Here is a 21,997-nt window from a genome sequence, read left to right as displayed (position 1 = left end):
TTCCCAAAGATGATTTTGAAAGGTATACAGCAACGGATGCAGCACAAGCCATACTTATCCCAGCCACATGTCAATCCACATCTGGGATACCGTATACCACAAATTGATGGTGAGAATATAGATAGATTTGACCCTAGCTCTTTACAGTGTACGTTTTCAGATACATGTGAGGAAACAGCTTGTTTTATGCTAAGCATTCTACAGCCTGAGGCATAATAGGCAGAAAAAGAACATATTTGAGGGGCCAATAAAAATGAACTAAGGAAATCAGGGATAACTCTTGATAAGTTTAGGGTTCTAACAAGGGACAAACAGAACCTCTGATACTAATTTAAAGTGTGTGCTTAAAAATAAACATAACTTTGTGCACTAATATACAAGTTACCATGTCAACTTCAGTAAAACCATAGGTGTAGTTTAGTTGTATCCAGGAGGATGTTGAGATTGTAACAAAGGCAGCACATCCCCTCTGATGTGCGTTATTTTTGGATGCTTTAGATGTTTTGAAATTGTGAGAATCTGCAAATCCACAAACCTTCATTAGGGTTTCAAAGAATTGCTGGTACTTGTGTAATTAGAATAAGTGTAAGAGACCAATTCCTAAACAATTGTCCAGCCATCTATATTTCCAGAAATATGCTACAATCTTTAAGGTTTGCTACTGTCTTTAAGGCAAAATAGCTATTGCTTTCCTTATGCCAAGGGAATAATGGGACAGAAGCAATAAAAAGTTAGTCACTAGGTACAGAACTCAGGTGTACCTTCAATTGGGGTAGCAGGAGAATATATACATTCTGTACTATTATTTTGAGCCTCAATGATGTTGCCTGTTGTTTACTACAGTTGTAGCATGACTAGCAGTTTTATTTTATCACCATTATTATTTTTAGAAAATGGGTATTTTGATTTTCAAGTGAATGAACAATAACATCGCTTTCGGAACAAATATACACGTGTAACATATAGGGATTCAGAGTAGTGTTTAGGTTTTGGAAAGGCACAGCGTAGGTTTATCTAAGTGCTCATGATTATTATTTATACCCGTTTAATATCAGGGGTGAACAAGGACAAGTTACAAAAGAACTTCTGTTGGTGAAAGAGGGCAAATGTTTTTTTGAGAAACCTCAATCATTTCAGAAATGTAAATATGTTGGTAGTGCCATTTACAGATACAAATTCCTCATTGGCCCCTTTCATTGAAATGTCTTAAAAGAAAAAATCACATCTTGCATCAGATTTAAAAAAACTAAGTTAATGAGAAACCCCCACACCATTTATTTTTAAAATTACAATGGCATGAAGAAAAAGAACATGCATGTATCTGTAACTTGGCACAGATTATAGTCTATAGATTAACATATTTTTATTGTCCCATAGGGGTTGAACCCTCCTGAGACTACTAGAGACTCTGAGATCTTTTCAGATTCAAATCCTTTGTAATATTTTGTCTGGTTTGAAATTGGAGACAATTGCCAGCCGTACTTTAGCAGCACCTCCAATTGTGTTTGCTGCCAATTCACATCCATCATTTTTGCTGTGGCACCCTTTCACTGCGTGAACTTCATATCCAACAATACTTCTGTTTCATCAACATAATAGTCATAATTGACCCATGACTTCTTATAAGGATACTTATCGGTACAGAAGACCGAGCTGGTGCAGAGGAGAGGGCTGCATTTACAAATGGTTGGACAAGAAAAGCATCACAATGATCTCATGTTCTCTGTTGGTCACATAAAATATTGGGAACAGATCTATTTTTGAGAAGCAACATTGTGCTTGTAATCTCTACAATAAGATGGGTGTGAGTACTTTTATAAAGAGACAGATTCAATAAGACCAATACTAGTAATTTGTTGTACCACCATCACTACAAAACATGGTATTTTACGAGGCAGCTGTTAACTGGATTGTCTACAGCAAAAACACACAGTGCAGCATACCCACCAGTGTTCTCTGCATAAAGCTGGCTCTGGTCAGAGCCAAAAAGCTTATGTAATGTCTGTGCGTGACTGCACAGCAGTGGAATTGTGTCCAAGTCAGACGGGGTCAGCAAGGGATTCAGTACATCAAGATCTGGGGATTTACTCCAGCACCAGTGTTGATGTTTCAGGAGCCGGCACAGCTTTTCAGCAACAGTCCAACATGCAACCCGAAAAAGGACTGAAGCAATTCAGATGGCAGGACGGTGAACCAATCAGAGGTAACTGAAGTGGAGATACTTGGGGCAAGAAGTTGAATCTGAGGGAGGCAGAAGTGTTCCAAAGGAGTGTAGCATGGCTTCACGGAAGGCCTACACCTGCTACAACATCGCCAATGAACCTGAAAACTCTAGGTGCATAGGGACCAGAGATTTAATCGACTTCCTGGTGGAATGGGAGTGAGAACTGGATGCACAGAGAAACCCTCACACCTTCTCTGAAGATCAAGTGTCCCATTTGGTCTTCTTGTATTTTTTCTTTGACCAACCTGAAGACTTCAACCACGAGGAAGATTTGCCTCAGGAACGATTTTAGATATGGGTGCTCGCTTTTAGCCTGGAGCAACACTGGTGCAGAGATTTCTGGTGTTTCACAATGCTGAACTTTGCTTCATGCTCACAGATGGCCTTAGGGTTCACCTGAGCACAGTCACAGGCCATGGGGTGGAGTGAAGAACCTAAACATCAGAGTAACCGCTCATCGGAATTGGTCACAGATATGTTTGAGACAGTCCCAAAAAGTTTTAATTCTGCAGTTTTAGGGGGTCCCTTGCAAAATTCTCTTTGACGAGATCTGCGTTTGAAGGCACGGAAAGAAGGGAACTGTGTTCAGCTTGCATAGCTGGCACTTATATGCAGCTCGGTTTGTCACTTCTGGAGTCTCACAGCACCATAAACCAGCACGCAGGAGCCCTAATTTTGAGCTTTCCAGATCCAGTCTGGCGCCTGGGGTAAATTCACAAGGCAAGGAATCTACGGTTAGAAGTATCCATTAGAATACAACACTGTGGAATTTTTACAAGTGTTTGAGGCCTTGCAATGGGTGTGGGAAGTGCTAATTACCAATACAATACAGCATCAAGAGAAGTGAATGTATCTAGAGTTAAGGGCCTAAGATGCCTGGGCCGAAAGCCCCAAGATCTGTACGGAGCGAGTTACATGGGAGATGACAGCTGTATATCATTAAAAAAAAAACACTAAAAAACGTAGACTTAAAGTGAAGTTATGGATAAAATAAACACATTAAAAAAAAAACTCTCAAATTAACCAGCCACAGCTGCCTGGATGCTGCCTGTGCCCTAATTAGCACGTGCTCTAGATGCCGAATGTGACCTGTCCATGAACTGCCGAAAACAGTATCATCATCCAAGTAAGCCACACAGAACGTGTCCAGACTTTTATACATGTAGTTGACAAGGCTTTGAGAGGTGTCAGTATTCTTCAAATAGAACGGCACCGGTAGAGGCCTTCTGGGGTCCAGAATCCCACCATTCTTAGAACATGTTGTCATGTTGTTTCCTACTGCCCCTACACTGTCTTTGTGAAGCGCTCTGATATCTGTAAGGATCCTGTTCGCGCTATATAAAACTTTGAATAAATAAATAAGGCAATTTGGCTGTAGCCACTGGTGAGACTGAAATTACTGGCGTACTTAGCTGTGCAAGTCTTGAACACTAGCTGACTCACTTTGGGCGGTAAGAGGAGGTGGATGGCAGTGAGATGGGGCAAATGGGCATCAGTCATGGTATTACAGCCTGGTAGTCCACAAGGAAGTGGGGACCTCCAACTCTTTGACAGAGGTGGGAAAAAGAGATGTGGGTGTCCCTGCGTGTGGTCTGAGAATGTGCCTTGATGCTACTCTGCAAAGCGGCAACAGGGCGAGGTTTCATCTAATCCAATATAAAATTCTGCACAGAGTGTACTTGGACACTGCCAAGTTATTCGAAATGGGTAAAGTCCAAACTCCTATGTGTCTGTGACCTATTGATACAGAAGGCTCCTTCTATCACAAAATGTGGGAATCCCCCAAAATTCAAACATTTTAGTCCAGGAGTGTACAAGTGCGGAGTGAAGTCTTAGAAAAGGTAATCCTACATAATTCCCAGTTTGTGCTGCTGGGTGTTCCTGGGGACATAGCCCTCCCCAGGAAGAAGTTGCTATTTGGTTTGCTAGGCCTAGTGGCTGCCAAAGGGATACTTCATATCTATGGGGGCCACACGTGTTGCCTACGAAGAAAAACTGGAGATGGATGCATAAATGGGAGCTGAGAAAGTGATATTTAAGAACAGAGGCTGTCCTCAAATTTCAGAAACTATGAAGATAAATAATGTTATGACCTGGACACGAGGATGCCCCTGGGCATCATGAGTCAGACAATGAACAGAGATGGACAAAAGGTCCAGACCCAACTGAGAGCTGAAGGGATCGATGGAGTATCCAGATCATCTCAGGCATGTGTTATATGGTTGAAGGGGGTGTGTGCACGTGTGTTCGCTCAACAGGGGCACCCAAAGAATAGCCGGACAAGCACCACTATTTAGTATATTCGCTATGTTGCATGCAGATTATATGCCAGATGAATATGTATGCATCTCGTCAACCATTTATTGTATAAATGTAAAATTACATAAAAACAGATGTAAAAATAAAAGAAAGGACAATGAAAGGACCAGAAGCGTAACCTGTTGTGATGAACGTGGCCATGTGTGAATGTAACTAAGTATGCTAGTGATGGCTCTAAAATCTACTCAGGTGGTTTGTGCATGCCGGCCATGACATGACATGACATGACATGACAGAAAATCTGTCAGAGTCCACATGGGAATGAGTCAGAAGATGTGGATGAAATCTTTGCGCCTTTCATGTGTCAAGTGAAGGAAGAAACTGGGTTGGAAAAAGAGCATACATTAATACAGAGCTGACCCTTGCTCCAATAGCGCCTGGGCGGACAGAAATGTGCTACTCTTGCTAGTGCTGTTAAATAAAAGGAGATGGCAGCCCTTTTCACAGGTTAGCCCCTAGTTGGCTACATCAAGGCTTTGACTTGCCTCTGAACTAGCAGTCGAAGTGCATTTAAAAAAGTATGAGAAATGTGATCCTAATTCCAATGGGGTGTGGCCATTGAATGTGGGGGTGGGAACAAAGGCATGGCTAAAAAGAACAAAATGTTCTTGAACTATTTTGTTGGCCTTTCACCTTCAAGTGAATGCATGAGAAATAACATACACCTTAAATGAAAGACAAATGCAAGTTAAACTATTCAGTTAGATAGCAGATATTTTATGTTGTGAAACCTCTATTGGTTAATGCGATCACTGCAGATATCTGTGCGTGTAAACAGAGAGCCGCATAATGGAATTGTGTTTGGTACAGTGGGGAATAGTGATGTGTGTTTTTACCAGCACTGTGAATATGCACATCATTTTATTAAACTTGTATTACATAGAGTATAAGATAGGCTTCCACATAGTGCACAAAAAGATTTAGGTTTAAGGCAAAAAAAGTGCTTCCAAAATATGGATCTGAGTAACACGCAGACCTAGTGCAAACGTTTCTTATGACTGTCCATACAAAGCATGCCCTCCACAGTTCATCAGTTCACCTTTGAATACCTCTCAAAGAATACTCTTCAAGTGACTTAATCAATTAAAGCCAATGCCGGCTTCCAAGCAGCCTTAACACTTACAGATTAACCAAATACGCACATTTACATTTTTTAAGGCTGCAGACACCCTGACGTAAAGGCTTGCTTCTTGTTCAGCCGTCTGTCCTTTCCTCAGTTCCGCAGCACTGGAAACTCTCAACCCTTCCAATTCAGCTGAGGCATCTCAAATGTCTGAATTTGGTTGCCTTTTAACATACAGTAGTGGGAACTGTTTTTGTCAAATTAAAAAAGTATGGTCAAGTTGTGACCCTCAGATAGGGTGACCAGAATTTTAAAGCAAGAAACCGGGACATTTCCCAAATATAGAAGGACTACAATTTTACTTCAACACAGTGGACAGAATGGCAGTGATCCTTAGCAGAAAATTACAGAAAAGGCAGTAGGAAAATACATAAAATGTCATTTTTAAAGCCAGTTGCATGCCTGTTAATTAAATTGCGTTCCTATACAAGCTGCTAACTATCCCTGCTTTGCGAAACATAAAAAAATACCTCCCACTCTTTTCAGCCGACCCTCTCAAACAAGCATTTGCAATGCAATAGGTCTCGCATTAGGAAAGTGTGAGCTATTGGTATTGTAAATGACACATTTTTTTAATATGTGTTGGCTTTTAAAATATATAAATGAATAGCATCGTTATTCACAAAGCCAATAGCTTACACTTTCCTAATGGGAGTCTTATTGGCTATGGCAATGCTTGTTGGTAGCAAGCAAGGACAGTGCTGACTGATGATGTGGTTGGGCTGAGTGATGTGGTGGTGTTCCCCGAGTGATGTGGTGGTGTTCCCCAGTGATGTGATGGTGTTCCCCCGAGTGATGTGGTGGTGTTCCCCGAGTGATGTGGTGGTGTTCCCCGAGTGATGTGGTGGTGTCCCCCGAGTGATGTGGTGGTGTCCCCCGAGTGATGTGGTGGTGTCCCCCGAGTGATGTGGTGGTGTCCCCCGAGTGATGTGGTGGTGTCCCCCGAGTGACGTGGTGGTGTCCCCCGAGTGATGTGGTGGTGTCCCCCGAGTGACGTGGTGGTGTCCCCCGAGTGACGTGGTGGTGTCCCCCGAGTGATGTGGTGGTGTCCCCGAGTGACGTGGTGGTGTCCCCGAGTGTTGGAGGGTGGAGTTGAAGTTGGAGGGTGGAGTTGGAAGCTGAAGTTGGAGGGTGGAGTTGGAAGCTGAAGTTGGAGGGTGGAGTTGGAAGTTGGAGGGTGGAGTTGGAAGTTGGAGTTGGAGAGTGGAGGGTGGAGTTGGAAGTTGGAAGTTGGAGGGTGGAGTTGGAAGTTGGAGGGTGGAGTTGGAAGTTGGAGGGTGGAGTTTGAGGTTGGAGGGTGGAGTTGGAGGTTGGAGGGTAGAGTTGGAGGTTTTACTTTAAAGTGTCTTATGTATACAAACTTTCTGAAAAGCAAGCCACAAAAAAGACGGGGTATCGGCGAGATTTGTGTAAGTAAATGGAATGGGAGGGAGAGAGTTGGAAGCGAGAGTGAAAGAGGCAGAAACATGGAGAGGAAAAGAAAGAGCGAGCGTGCAAAAGGAGACTGGGTCGAGAAAAGGATAGGAAAGAGGGGGTGTCAAGTAAGAGCAGAAAAGAGGCGAGACAAGAGGAAAGAAGAAGAAAGGAGGGCATCTAAAAGGAAACAAATATGGAGGAAATGGCTGGAAAAGAAGATAAGGGATAGGAGCTAAAATTAAGGAAAAGCGGGTGGGGAGAAAAGCGTATGAGAGAAAAGAGATAGAGACCAAGGGAAAGAAAGGGAAGCAATTGAGTTTGTCAAAGAAAAAAGTGGAAAAGTGAGGTGTTAAAAGCCTGTTAATGAGGGGAAAGAGAAGGATGTAAGCGCTAGTGTTACATCGCGTTTTTTACGTATATAAAAAAAAAAAAAATCCACGATGAATATGTTTACAATGTTGGAGGTGACAGTTGGGGAAAATGTTCTACAATGTTTTTAAGACAAACTTAAAGAGAGGGCTAAGCGTCCCAGCAGACAGCGCCCTAATTTAAGCTCTGACACTGTTATAGAAGCAGCCGAGGGTAAGAGACTGCCCGCTGGTAAAAATAAAAAAAAAAGCCTGTTAATGAGGGGAAAGAGAAGGATTTAAGCGCGAGCCTTTGAAGTCTGATGTAAGGCAAATGGTGTTTTGTGACGTGGCTGGTGTGGTGGGGGAGCGGGAGGCATTCCTTTTAAGTGTGATGCCGAGGCTCGGGGAGCAAATGGCAAGCAAAAAGCGTATGAAAGAAAAGAGCTAGAGACCAACGGAAAGAAAGGAAAGCAACAGAGTTTGTCAAAGAAAAAAGTGGAAAAGTGAGGTGTTAAAAGCCTGTTAATGAGGGGAAAGAAGGATGTAAGCGCGAGTGTTACATCCGTTTTTTACATATAAAAAAAAGAGAATAATCCATGATGAAAATGTTTACAATGTTGGAGGTGACAGTTGGAGAAAATGTTCTACAATGTTTTTAAGACAAACTTAAAGAGAGGGCTAAGCGTCCCGGCAGACAGCGCCCTAATTTAAGCTCAGACACTGTTATAGAAGCAGCCGAGGGCAAGAGACTGCCCGCTGGTAAAAAAAAAAAAAAAGCCTGTTAATGAGGGGAAAGAGAAGGATGTAAGCGCGAACCTTTGAAGTCTGAAGCGAGGCAAATGGTGGTTTGTGACGTGGCTGGTGTGGCGGGGGGCAGGAGGCATTCCTTTGAAGTGTGATGCCGAGGCTCGGGGAGCAAATGGAAAGCGTGCGCACGTCGCACATGCACTGTCGATAATCCGCATTCAAAAGCCCCTTGGTAGGATTTGCTGGTGGCCCTCTATATGTCTCGCCAGCAATGCGCATTGACACGTCAAGATATAAAAACCCGGACATGAGCTTAATTTCCTGAAATCTGCCGGGACAGCTGCGGAAAAACCGGGACTGTCCGGGCAAATCCGGGACGCCTGGTCACCCTACCCTCAGATCCCTCCCACTTCTACCTATGCTCTAAACACACATCTCAGCACTTCCCCAGGTCACCTGAGTCAGCCACAACTTCGCTCCGCCAGAATGGTTCCAAGTTGTTTGTTGGGGAGGGGGTGCTGATGTGTGGTGGAAGGAAACGAGAGGTAGATGGAAGGTCAAGATAAGGGGGCTAATGGGGTACTAAAAAAACCCAACTACTGCATGTTAAGCTCTAAAAGCACTTTAAAAGGAATTGCTGGAGCAGAGGTAGGTGGTGTTGCGGTTTGCAGGACCTGTATGCAGACCATGCTTTTCACCCCTCTGAAGATTGGCGCCCTGAGCCTGGGCCCAGCTCACCCATGCCAAAAGCTGGCCCGGCATTAATGGATAATAGGAAATTTGGGAGTACCCGACTGCAATGTAGGAAGCCGTAAATACCACCACAACTACTACAGGTGCAACCTGACCCAGGAAAAATGCATGCTGCACCCCATATTTGCAACTTTGATGAGGGAGGAGCCTGCATCCAGCACAATGGTGGTCCTATTCGTGCATATTCAAATATGGAACTGAGGATATAATGGCTAAGACAAATAACACTGAGTAGAATGAAATATTTACGGTCCTACTAAAACTTGGAAATAAACTGAGGTGCGATTATTTTCTAACCTTCTTCAAAGCAGGGGCGGACTGGAGACCAACATCAGTCCTGGAAAAAAGTTGGAAACTGCTCTGCACAAGATGAGGCTGCCAGTAAAATATGGCCATAGGGGCATGGATGTCTAGGAAATGACATCTCATCCTACTCTGAAAGCAGCCCGAGCCCGCAGCCCACCAGGAAAATGCCAGAATGAGCCCCGTTTCAAAAGATTCCAGGAATCTGTCAGAGGAGAACAGTAGTTTAAAACATGTGAATCGAGGTATAGTCGCACATGATAAATAAATAATTTGTGTACCTGAAACAAGATTAGGAGCAAAATAATACCTCAATATTTCTCTTTGCCTTTGCCACCTTTCGAAAAAAAGGCACTCTTTTGTGATAGAAACATATTTCTCCATCACCTTAACATTGCAAATTGAATATGCTACTTACCAGTATGCATCTGTTCTTGGCATGTAGGGCTGCTAACATTCATATCTTAGCATTAGATCGCCGCCTAGTGTTGGGCTCGGATGATTGCACATTGTTGTCCTGGAAGAGTCTTCGAAGTATCCTGAGATAGGTGGCTCCTCCCCTGGACTACAGTGCGCATGGGCATCGGCTCCATCCCCAGATTGTTTTTCGCCATTGTGGCAGAAGATGGAGTGAAAAGTGTAAAGGATGTCCATGCTAATGAATAAATACAATAGTATATCTGCAGCTGCGACAGGCACCGGGGAGGAGGGCGGGCGATATGAATGTTAGCAGCCCTACATGCCAAGAACAGATGCATACTGGTAAGTAGCATATTCAGTTCGAGGCATGTGGGCTGCTAAATTCATATCTTAGCATAGAATACATAGCAGTCCCTCCATCAGCTGCAGCTGCAGAAACCTGAAAAAGTGTCTTCAGAACAGCCTGTCCTACAGCAGCTTGCTGCTTGGAATGCACATCAACACAGTAGTGTTTAGTAAAGGTGTGTGGTGTAACCCACGTGGCTGCTCTGCAAATATCCTCTAAAGGAATGTTCCCTAGGAAAGCCATGGATGCCCCCAGTTTGCGTGTGGAGTGCGCTCTGGGGGGTATTGTTAAAGTGCGCTTGGCTTTTTGATAACATATCTGGATGCATTTAACAATCCATCTGGCTATCCCTGCTTTGGAAATCGGGTTGCCTTTGTGTTGTGGTGCGAAGGCACCAAAGAGTTGTTTTGTTTTTCTAAAGGGTTGTGTTCTGTCTATGTAGTACATCAACGCCCTCCGTACATCTAAGGTATGGAGCATTCTTTCCGCCACCGTTTGCGGGTTTTGAAAGAATGCTGGTAAGTCAATAGTTTGGTTTAGGTGAAACTGTGACACCACCTTCGGAAGGAATTTGGGGTTAGTGCGTAGCACTACCCTATTTGGATGGATTTGAATGAATGGCTCTTGGATTGTGAGCGCCTGCAGCTCACTGACACGCCTCAGAGACGTAATAGCAACAAGGAAAGCTACTTTCCACGTAAGGAACTGGAGTTCACACGAGTGCAGTGGCTCAAATGGCGGTCCCATCAGTCTGGTGAGAACGACATTGAGGTTCCACACCGGAGCTGGCGGTGTTCTTGGGGGAATGACTCGTTTCAGACCTTCAAGGAAGGCTTTAATGGCAGGCACTCTGAAGACAGAGAGGTGCTGCCTGTTCTGGAGATAAGCCGCTACGGCGGATAGATGTATCCGAATGGAAGTGTACGCTAGATTGCACTTGTAAAGATGCAACAGATAGCAGATGATGTTGGGGATAGATGCATCTAGCGGGTTGATGTCATTGGCTGTACAGTAAACGACAAAACGCTTCCACTTTGCAGCATAGCATGCTCTAGTAGTTGGTTTCCTCGCCTCCTTGATGATGTGCATGCACTCCGGAGGTAGGTTAAGGTATCCAAACTCTAGGACTTCAGGAGCCAGATCGCCAGGTTGAGCTGTTGTGGATCTGGATGCTGAATGTCTCAATGGTTCTGCGTCAAAAGACTTGGCGTGAGGCGCAGTCTTTGATGCGGCACCACTGAGAGTTCGAGGAACGTGGTGTACCAAGCCTGGCGCGCCCACGTTGGAGCAACCAGGATGAGAGTCATCTCGTGCTGCTTTAGCTTTCTTGCGACCAGCGGTATTAGAGGGGCTGGCGGAAAAGCGTACGCAAATTTGCCTGACCAGTTCATCCATATCGCATTCCCCTGCGACTGTGGGTGAGGGAACCTGGCGGCAAAGAGTTGGCATTTTGCGTTCTCCTTTGTGGCAAACAGGTCTATCTCCGGATGACCCCACTGCTGGAAGTACGGGTGGAGAACAGATGGGTGTATCTCCCACTCGTGCATTTGATGGCTGTATCTGCTGAGCAGATCCGCCATCTGATTGTCCTTTCCTGGGAGGTGTTCTGCCATGAGGAAAATGTTCCTCTGAATGGCCCACTTCCACATGCTCTGAGCCAGATGAGACAGCTGTGCCGAGTGGGTGCCTCCCTGCTTTTGAATGTAGTACATCGCGGTCATGTTGTCCGTCCGGACTAGCACGACTTTGTTGCACAGATGTACAATGAAGGACTTGAGCGCCATGAAGATTGCCATCAGTTCCAGATAGTTGATGTGCATCTTTTGTTGCTGCGTCGTCCATAGTCCCTGCACTGTGTAAGTGAGCACATGAGCTCCCCATCCCTGGAGAGATGCGTCCGTTGTCAGGACAATCTGCGGCACGGGCTCTTGGAACAGTCGGCCCTTGCAAAGGTTGTGTGGAGTCCACCAATGCAGAGAGTCGTATGCCCGACTGGTAACCAACACTAGGTCTGTCAATTGCCCACGAGCCTGTGTCCACTGATTCGCTAAGCACTCCTGGAGCGGGCGCATATGTAGCCGTGCGTGAGGGACTATGAAGATGCAGGAGGCCATCATGCCTATCAACTGCATGAACACTCTCGCTGGAAGCGAGTGTTGTGGCCTGAACTTTTGGATCAGAGCCTGCATGCTGTCTATCCTGACTTGGTTTGGCTGAGCCATGGCAGTCAGGGTGTTGATCGTTGCACCTAGGAACTGCCGGACATGCGCCGGCTGAAGATGCGATTTTGGGTAGTTCAGGGAGAAACCCAGATCGTGAAGAAGGTGAATTGTAGTCGACATGTCTGCGGCGCACTGTTGCTCCGACTTGGCTTGCACGGGCCAGTCGTCTAGGTAGGGGTAGACATGGATGTTCTGCCTCCTGAGGTGCGCCGCTACTGTCGCTAGACACTTGGTGAACACCCTCGGGGCTGTTGTGACTCCGAAGGGTAGGACTTTGAACTGGTAGTGCCTGCCTTGAATAGTGAACCTGAGGTATTTCCTGTGTGACGGGTGTAGTGGAATGTGGAAATAAGCATCCTTGAGATCTAAGGTTGCTAAGAAGTCTCCCTGGTTTAGCAAGGGAAGAATCTGCTGCAGTGTAAGCATGTGGAAATGTTCTGATAGTATGTACAGGTTGAGGGGACGTAGATCTAGAATGGGCCTGAGAGATCCGTCCTTCTTTGGAATAAGGAAGTACAGGGAATATACCCCTGTGCCTTCCTCCCCCACCGGCACGAGCTCGATGGCTCCCTTTTGCAGCATCACCACTACTTCCTGCTGCAATAAGAGCAAGTGCTCTGCGGACATAGGCCGTTGCCTTGGCGGGATGTTGGGTGGAGTGGACTTCAACTCTAGGCAATAACCATACTGGACTAGTTGTCGCACCCACCTGTCTGTGGTGATGTTTCTCCAGACGGGCAGGAACTGCTGCAGTCTCCCCCCGACAGGTGTTAGGTGGTCGGGGGGCAGTGACAGAGAGTCACTGTTTGCTTGGAGTAGAGGTGCGGGAGCTGTTGTTTCCTCTGCCGCGACCTCTGTTGCTGTTATTCCTGTAACCTCCCTTGTTCTGTTTAGTGAACGAGGATTGTGCCCCACCTTTTGAGAACTGGGATTGTTGACCCATTTGTCCTCTGGTGACTCCACGTGCACCTGAGCGACGAAAATTGCTGCCACGAAACTGTTGTGACTGTAGGGCCCCCATAGACTTAGCAGTTTCTGTGTCTTTCTTTATTTTCTCTAGGGTGGTGTCAACATCCGGACCAAACAGACTTTCAGGATTGACTGGCTGATTAAGAATTGTTGTCTGAATATCCGGTTTAAACCCTGAGATGCGGAGCCACGCTTGTCGTCTCAGCATAACGCTAGTGTTGATAGCTCTAGCAGCTGTGTCCGCAGCGTCAAGTGCACACTTGATGGCTGCGTTTGAGATTAGCTTTCCCTCCTCAATAAGCAGTTTGGTGCCCTCTTGGAACTGTGGAGGCAGGTGTTGTACAATCTGTTCTAGGGTGTCGTAGTGCGCCCTATCGTAACGCGCCAAGAGTGCCTGTGTATTGGCGATGCGCCAAAAGTTTGATGCCTGTGCAGCTACTCTTTTGCCCCCTGCCTCTAGCACTTTGGATTCCTTATCCGGGGGAGGAGCTTCACCCGTAGTCTGGGAGTTGGCACGTTTCCTGGCATTGGCGACCACAAGAGAGTCCAGTGGCAATTGTCCCCGAATGTATGCGGGGTCTCCAGGAGCAGGTCTGTACTTTTTTTCAATGCGAGGGTTGACCACTCTCGCTCTCGTGGGCTCCTTAAATATGTCCCCAGCATGCTTGAGGACTCCTTTAAGCATAGGCAGTGTCTTTACTGTCCTTTCAGAGACTGAAAAAGTGTCGAAAAGGAAGTCTTCTTCAACAGGGTCGGCATGCATGTCCACATCGTGATTGGCTGCCGCCCTTTCGAGTAGTGCATGAAAGCCTGCTGAATCCTCAGTCGGGGATGCCCGTGCATTAAAAGGCTGCGGGTCCTGCCCCGCACCTTGGGTGTTCTGGTCACCAGTGTCATCATATGAATCCGGTTGCACATCAGGTTCATTGATTGGGAAATTGTACTGCTCGTCCTCATCATACCCCTCACCCGCAGAGTGTTCTGGGGAGGGAGTAGGGCTCCGTCTCGGAGGAGGCTGGATTGGTTCCGTGAGGCCTGAGGCGTCAAGGGGCACCCTCTTCTTCTTTAGTGGGATGACATAGGGGTCCACTGGCTCTGAAGTGATTTTCCTCTTATAGAGGGTCAGTTTGCCTGTGTCAGCGTCGATGAAATGCTCCGAATCGTCCTCGGATTCGAGTACCTGACGTGGAAGTGGGCCAGTCGGTGAAGAAATCACCTGTTTCGGTGCCGATTTGGTTGAAAATGCTTTTGGCGCCTCCTTCGGCGGCAAAATAAAGAGAAGTTTCCCAGACGGCTTCTCTGGAGTGTCTTTTCGCGGCTGCGTTGACGGCATCGGAGCCGACGGGGCAAAGGCCTTCTCCCTGATTCTTTTCAGTGATTCGGCTATGGGGGACGGCACACTCACAGTTTGTGTCGGCGCTGACGAGGATGGTCTGATTTTCCCCTCGGATCCGACGTCCTTGTGGGCCTTGTGCGCTTTGGGCGCGGATCCTGTCTTTACCGCCTCCGATTCCTGCGTTCGGGGCACAGACTTCTTTCCGTGTGCCTGCGTAGCCTCCTTGGAGCCGACTTTGGCGGGTTTTGACGGCGTCGTAGCCGCTGACCCGTGCCGACCATCTTTCTTGGAGGACCCCTCCTCTGGCGTCGGTTTCGATTTCGCAGCATCGGAATCGACGGACTTCTTCGACTTCTGCGGACCGGAGGTCGACGGAGTCAATGGGGTAGCGGGCACGGTCGCTTTCACCGGCACGGTAGCCATCTTAGGGACACTCGAGTCCTTAACTTTCGGTTTCGTTTTCGGGTCGGCCATTGTAGGTGTTGTCGATCCCGATGGTTTCGGTTTCGGTTTCGAAACAGTCTGCCCAGCAAGTAAGTCCGTGGCCGGGCCCGAAGGCGGGGCTGTGGCTTGCGGCAACGGGTCCTGGGTAAGGCCGACAGGCGATCCCGTGTCCCGGTCGGTATCCTCGTAACCTTCGGGGCAGAGCTCGTCCCCTGAGCTGTCTGCCGCGGCCCCATAAATCTCATCGTCGTCTCCTACCTCGTCGACGTATTCAAGGCCTTGACCCGCGACTCAGTCGTCGTCTCCCGGATCCGCCTCGACCTCCGTCTCGGGTGGGGAGATTTGGAGATGATGACCCTGGTCCTCTTCGTCTTGGTCGCCGAAGATGTTCTCCGGATCCGGGGCCGCTTGTTTAGCTTCCATGCGCATCGCGCGCCGAAGCTTGAGAGTCTTCTTTGAGCGGAATTGTGCACACAACTTGCACTTGCCGTCGTCGTGGTCAGGCGAAAGGCATTTGTTACACACGGGGTGTAGATCGATGTGTGGGTACTTGGACCCACAGAGCGGGCAGTACTTAAACGGGCTCCGCTCCATGGCCGAAAAGGCTTGCAGTCGTGTCGCGATGAGAAGGCCTCAAAGTTCCGAGAGCGAAGAAAACTCCGCTTATTCCGGCTCCAAGAGACGGAAGACTCGAGACCGTGCGCAGACAATACCGACGCAAGAAAATCGAGGCCTTTTGGCCGCTAAAAGTTAGTTTTTCTTGGTTCCGACAGTAAGACGTCGAGACCACATCCGAACCCAATGGCGGAAAAAAACAATCTGGGGATGGAGCCGATGCCCATGCGCACTGTAGTCCAGGGGAGGAGCCACCTATCTCAGGATACTTCGAAGACTCTTCCAGGACAACAATGTGCAATCATCCGAGCCCAACACTAGGCGGCGATCTAATGCTAAGATATGAATTTAGCAGCCCACATGCCTCGAACATAACATTTTAATTGGCTGTGTATAAACTTTGCAGCATTTTTCTACTACGCAGTATATTTTAAGACATACTCCTCTCCCATGGTTATTCATATATCTATCCAACCTCTCTATCAAAAGAAGAAGAAAAAAAGATTACAACATGCAGACTCTTTTAGTGAGATCATACCAGGAAAGTGAGTGTTGCTTCCTTTGCTGGTTGCTAGACAGTGGATGTTTATGCCGTGGCTTGGGCTCATACTGGGACTATTGAAGGGCCGCGGACTGCCCGGGTAACTATCTTGAGATTTAGGACTGCGGCCTCCTAGACATCTTACTTCGCTGTCAGTGCCATTCACCATTTCTATGAACTGTCGAACTCTAGAAGGAGTGAAAAGGTAGAATTACAGACAAACAGTTCATTCACATGGACCATAAGTACGTACATGATACATATTTTGTTCTCAATTAACAAGAATAAGCCTTTTTCTCATTGTAAAGTCAGACAAGGTAGTGTTCAGAATGGAAAATCTTGGCTACTAAACAGTGGGATTCTACAGTATTAATCTTAGCATGAATGTTCCTCAGAGCTTCGCAAAACAGTGGACAAACTACACAAACATGCCCACCCACCTCAAAGGAGTGCTAGCAATTCTGCAAATAAAAAATGAAAGGATCTTAACCACCATCTGCATATCCATTGCCCTGATTTTGCCACAGAGCATGATTGGCAGTAAATGAACTAGCATCAAGAGTAAGTAACCGTGCATTCACAATCATGCTTCTTCCTTAAATTATGATAGAACTGCACATTTATTCACAGCACATACTAACTGGAAAGCCAGGAGAACTGGGAACACAATAGTGAGTCAAAAAAGGTGATTAGATACCAAGTGAAGAGGCTCTACATCAATGGCTGATCCACTTCTGTGTCTGTTGCTTATTGAGTGCAACAAATCACCCTGACAGAGTTTCCCTCTAGACCCAAGACTCCTAGTGGGGGCATACCATTTGAGTTTTTCTATAGATGTTGTGGTACATTCCCATTGAAGGAGTTGTGGTCCAAACAAAGAAGTTTAAAATGTGATTGCTTTTTTATGGGCAGCCAGTGGAGGCCTCCGAGGATGGGTTCATAGGAAGACTGATGTGGAAGGTGACAGACTAACAGTGCCACTGCATTGTGGACCACCTAAAGTTTTGCGAACAGTCCTTCATTCATAGAAGCCATTAGCGCATTCCCATAGTCCAGGTGAATAATTATAAGGGCCTGGACTAGGGATTTTCTCGATTAGAGCGATAGACACTGAAATATTTTTCTAAAAGGGCGCATAATTCTAAAACAAGAGCCAGTGATGTATTTTGCATGTTCCTTCATGGAAAGGTTCTCTTTCACCCACCATGATTTCCAGGTTTCTCACCACTACCTTTGGAGTTAGGCCTACACCTAAGCTATGAGGCCACTAGTCCTCAGACCATATCGAGTGCAGCCAGACTGGAAACAATAGTCACTGGTAAATGTGCTGAAGCAACTCCATGTGACCTCTCTGCAAATTTGATCAACTGGGACATTTGAAAGAGAGCAGCAGTAGCTACTTTAGTTTGTGTGGAATGGGCTCAAGGAGTTTAACTATTGCCAAAACTATTTTTTATAGCACTATAGCTGTCCTCATCTTTTCACGTGGTAATCTTTCTGTTGGAATGGGTTTGGAAGAAAAGATGGGACAATGATTTGGTTTGAATAGAAATCTGACAATCTTTGCGAAGAGAGGGAAAGCTGTATTGGTAAGCAGGAGTGGAAGACTGGATTGGTTGTGGTCATTTATTTATGACACGTAAAAGAATACGTTGTAAGTGGATGACAAATTATGAAGATTGTTGATAAGAATCTACTGAAGTACTTTGGAAGTGAAGGGCGCATTAAGTTCTGAAGACGAGTTGCTAATGAAAGGCAGTTTTGTAGTACCACACTGAGTTCAGAAAAAAAGTTTTAGGTTGGGTTAGTAAAAACCAAAAGGATATTCAAGGATTAGCATTGGAAGTCGGAAGTAAAAAAGGGGTGTGAAGAAGGTGCTAGGAGATTGTGTAATTTGGGAAAACTCAGATAAATCACACCTGACATTCAGACCTCGGCTTGGTCTCATCAATAGCCCAAATATGTCTTAAGAGAAAGTAGAAATAGATATTATAGGTCTTGTTTTGTATGAAGCAAAATGAACACGCACATCTCTACTATGGTTGATTATTTTAAATATCCAGGGGTTGAAATTGCAGAACGGGTTGATGAAAGGGTGGCTGCAAAGATCATGGACAGATTCTCCCTTAGGGAAGGTTTGCCCAAAAATAAATGAGGAGCCGTAATAAGCAACAATTTATTTCAGAAATTGTACAAAGGAATGGCATTACACATAAGACCATCTTGGTTTATTATCCCAAAAACTGGGAGTGCGGAGAGGAGAGGGGTTGGAAAAGAGAAACAATTTATAGTGGAAATGCGAGGTGTTCAAGATGCTTTGGACTTTTAGTTTTTAGCTAAATTGTGTCACAGGGTTCAGTCCTTTTGTGCTCATGAAAGACATATTGCATTTTCCGGAGGGTAATTTAGGTTGGGTGCCAAGGATGAGGTAAGGGAAGTGGTCATACCTGAAAGGGGAGTATATTGCGAGTTCTTGAGAGGTTTATAAAAAGGGATATGATACTGAACATGATGCGAAAGAAGTTGACCTCAATGTATGAAAATGGGTTAGGGTCAAAATGAGTAATATGATGAAAAGAAAGCCTAGGTTTTTAGAACCCTTGAGGGTAGAAAAATGAAACACTGCAATTCCGCATTGTTGAGTGATAGTAAAACGTGGCACTTGGGATGGTTGTTTAGGTGTAGTAAATTATAGTTACCATACATCCAGGCATGAGTCTGTACAATTGGCTGGATGAGGAGGACAAATGTGAAAAAGGAAAACAAGTGTCCATGTAAAGGTTGAAATTCCAAGTACAGGAAAAGGAGAGAAAAAAATCAACTTTGTCATGTGATCAATCAGCCAAAGATCTGCCGAATTATATTTGTGATTGAAGATACACCTTACGTGTATAATCCTTACTGCTTTTTTATTTTATTTTTTATTTTATTAAATATGTACTCCACTGACAGTCTTAATATTTCTCCAGAATAGATTTTTTTTTTGATTGGCCAGGCAATTATTCGATTCTTGTTTTTTTTGTTTATTATAAGAAAGGAAAATACGTGTAGAGTTGGGTTAGGTATGGCTAACGACACTTCCAATATAATAATTTTCTATGTTCTAAGCAGTGGCTCGGGGAAGTCAGTCGAAGCCATTGTTTGGTGACGGCAACATCACGATCCATCAGTGCTGCAATACAGCTTTTAAGAGCAACTATATTTGAAGTGTATTGGCTATCACTACACTGATGAAGGAATGAATTATTCCAAAACTCGTGGAACACTGGGTATTGGAAAAACACTTTCAAGTACATTTCTGTAACATATTGGTGAAAATTCACAATTAAATTGGATTTGAAAATAATGCTCATGGGTGTGTGCCCTTTTATTATGACAGGGAAGTACAGACATAGGGATCTATTACGATGTCAGGAGGATGCAACCGTATCGGTATGGTAACTGCCCGACCATTGTTCGGCAGTTCCGCATATTTAGTTATAATTTGAGCAGCTCCTATTTCCCTGTGGGAGCTTGTGCGGCGGCGTAAACCGGCCGTAGCACAAGCTCCCATTGAGAAATGGGAGTTTGTGTGAATCCCTGAACCATGTGGCAGAGGCACCATGACACGGTGCACGGATTCACAGGGGGGCACCATGGGTGCCCCCTCGGCCCCCAACCAGAGGCCGAAGGGATGAAGGGGCCCCAAAGTCACTTTCTGACAGGCTTTCCATGCTGGAAAGCACAGCATGGAAAGCCTGTGGGAAACTGATATCGTAATCCAACTGCAGAAAATCCCTCCATAGGGATTTCGTGCAGGTCTCAGACTGGCCGACGGGCTCCTTGAAACCGTTGGAATCCAGCCAGAATGATTGGCTGGTTTCACTTTTTACCGCCACAATCCTAATACAGCAGTCGAAAGTGAAAATGACGATGAGACTTGGAAAGCCTCCAACCTGACGTCAGAGGCTTTCCGAGTCTCACCGTAATCGGGCTCATAATATTGAATACAAAGGTTGATAAAAATGGATTAGTTGCTTAGGGGTAAAAAAGAACGAAATACAAATATCCTTTTTACAAATAGGTGCAGTTGACAAGCCCATTACTTACTTTAGTGTGAAGAAAAGATTAGGGTTTCTTTCTAGTAAGGTTGGGTACAACTGCTGTGTCGTTTCAATGGCTTCTCCCATTCTTCCTGCTAACACCAGTTTCTGAATTCCTGTTGGTCAGCACATTAGAAAATAAGCTTAATGATCAAATCAAAAGGGCACCACTTGCATAAAAAACACCCTATTAATGTTAACCTTACCTGACATATACAGCACATAAACCTTACACACTGTATCAAAAAAGTTGAAATCAAACAAACTGTACTTGAAACTTGACCTTCAAAATGATTTTTAGCAAAGTTTGGGTGAACGTTTTCTCTTCAAGACAAGCTTATTAAAATCAGATTTTTGGAAAGCTTTTTTGTAATATAGATGTGGGTTAAAATATAATGTGAAAAGATAAAACAGAAAAAGGGGCAATTTCACAAGACTGAACTAATGAAAAGCAAGTTTCAATATTTATTTTGAGAAAATCTAATTTTGGAGTACATTTTCTGTGACCAAAGTTCCAGGCAAACATACTTACTACAGTTAGTATACGTACATTTAGTATACCTATAGGGACTGTAAATGTATGTACATTAAAAATATATTATGAATTAAATATCAATAGCGTTATAATCCACATACATGTATATGGCTGGCTTGGAAGTTGTGCAGCTGCTAGAAATGTCGAGGAAGATTCTTTTATGCTCCAAACTATTGTATTCCAAACCATCTTTTTGCTTTCTACCTTTTCACAGCAACTATGTAATACCAGGCTTGTCATTCTGGAACTTTAGTCTTAAACAACTGTCTTTGTAACTATGATCATGCTCAACTGGATAGATTTCAATGATTTGCAAAATAGCTTCCTCATTCCTATCGACATGAGTAAGGCAGACAACAAGGGGAGGGTCTTCTTTATCCACCACAAGAGTTTAATCAGGCACCATTCATTCTAAATTGTATGTTGCATTTCCATTTGATTCCCTTTTTATGGCTCTAAGATGGAGACAAGACTAATGGAAGGCAGACAACTGAAACATGGATAAATACATGCTCTTTACAGTGATACATCCTTCCTCTATGTTGTCAAAATAAGATTTTGGCGCAACCATACTAGCAGTCTGTAGAGAAATGACATATTTTAATTATCATAACAACTAAATATGCTTCCCTTTATCTATTGAAAAAAAAATGGAAAAATACAAACACTATACATCTTTTGGGTTTTTCCATGCTGTTAATCATGACCACCTGGGCACTAGCTGTGCAGATTCTGAGCATGAGAATTGCAGTTAATATGTGATACGTTTGCCTAATGAAGATCAAATAGCTGTTTAGGCTACAATGCAATTCCTTTCTGGTGAGCGTATTGTTTTAATGTCTAAGAGTCCTTAGGCAGACTAAACTCTTCAAGATATCCAAGTGTGAGTGCATATTCATCAGTGTAATGAATTTCCAAAAATTATGATTTGGAACTTCTTTTCCTTAGCACACTAAAATCCTAAAAATATGAAACTGAGAGTATACATTCATCAGTTAATAATTGTGAAATAATGAAAGTTGCTACATACATTTCCTAATCAAAGAAAAATTAACACTGATACATATCTATAAGATGTGAAAAACGAACTATGGGAAAATAAACACAGAATGTAAAAAATAAATCATTAAACAACAAGCCCTATTCGTAATCAATGTTTATGCATGTTATGTCCTTAGAACTAACACCAAATATGTGTGAGTGTAAATGTACAGGAAACTTCCACATCTTCAGATGTAAACGTGAAAGGATG

The 21,997-nt window shown here is 44.7% G+C and overlaps 1 protein-coding gene across 4 annotated transcripts in view; it reads right to left on the bottom strand.

The window, feature by feature from the left end:
• RANBP9 (RAN binding protein 9) overlaps nt 1-21,997 on the bottom strand; it is a 315,855-nt gene that overhangs the window by 50,653 nt on the left and 243,205 nt on the right. For all 4 annotated transcript variants that reach the window (XM_078687988.1, XM_078687990.1, XM_078687989.1 and 1 more), the window contains 2 exons: nt 20,218-20,326; nt 16,126-16,316 (listed from right to left, as the gene is read on the bottom strand). In XM_078687988.1, the coding sequence (XP_078544114.1) occupies nt 16,126-16,316; nt 20,218-20,326 (300 nt within the window). The remainder of the gene's footprint in view (nt 1-16,125; nt 16,317-20,217; nt 20,327-21,997) is intronic.

This window comes from Lissotriton helveticus, chromosome 4_1 (assembly GCF_964261635.1).
Source record: "Lissotriton helveticus chromosome 4_1, aLisHel1.1, whole genome shotgun sequence".
Taxonomy (NCBI): domain Eukaryota; kingdom Metazoa; phylum Chordata; class Amphibia; order Caudata; family Salamandridae; genus Lissotriton; species Lissotriton helveticus.
Note: the sequence above shows the minus strand (reverse complement) of the source record. Positions and strands in the feature narration are given on the sequence as shown.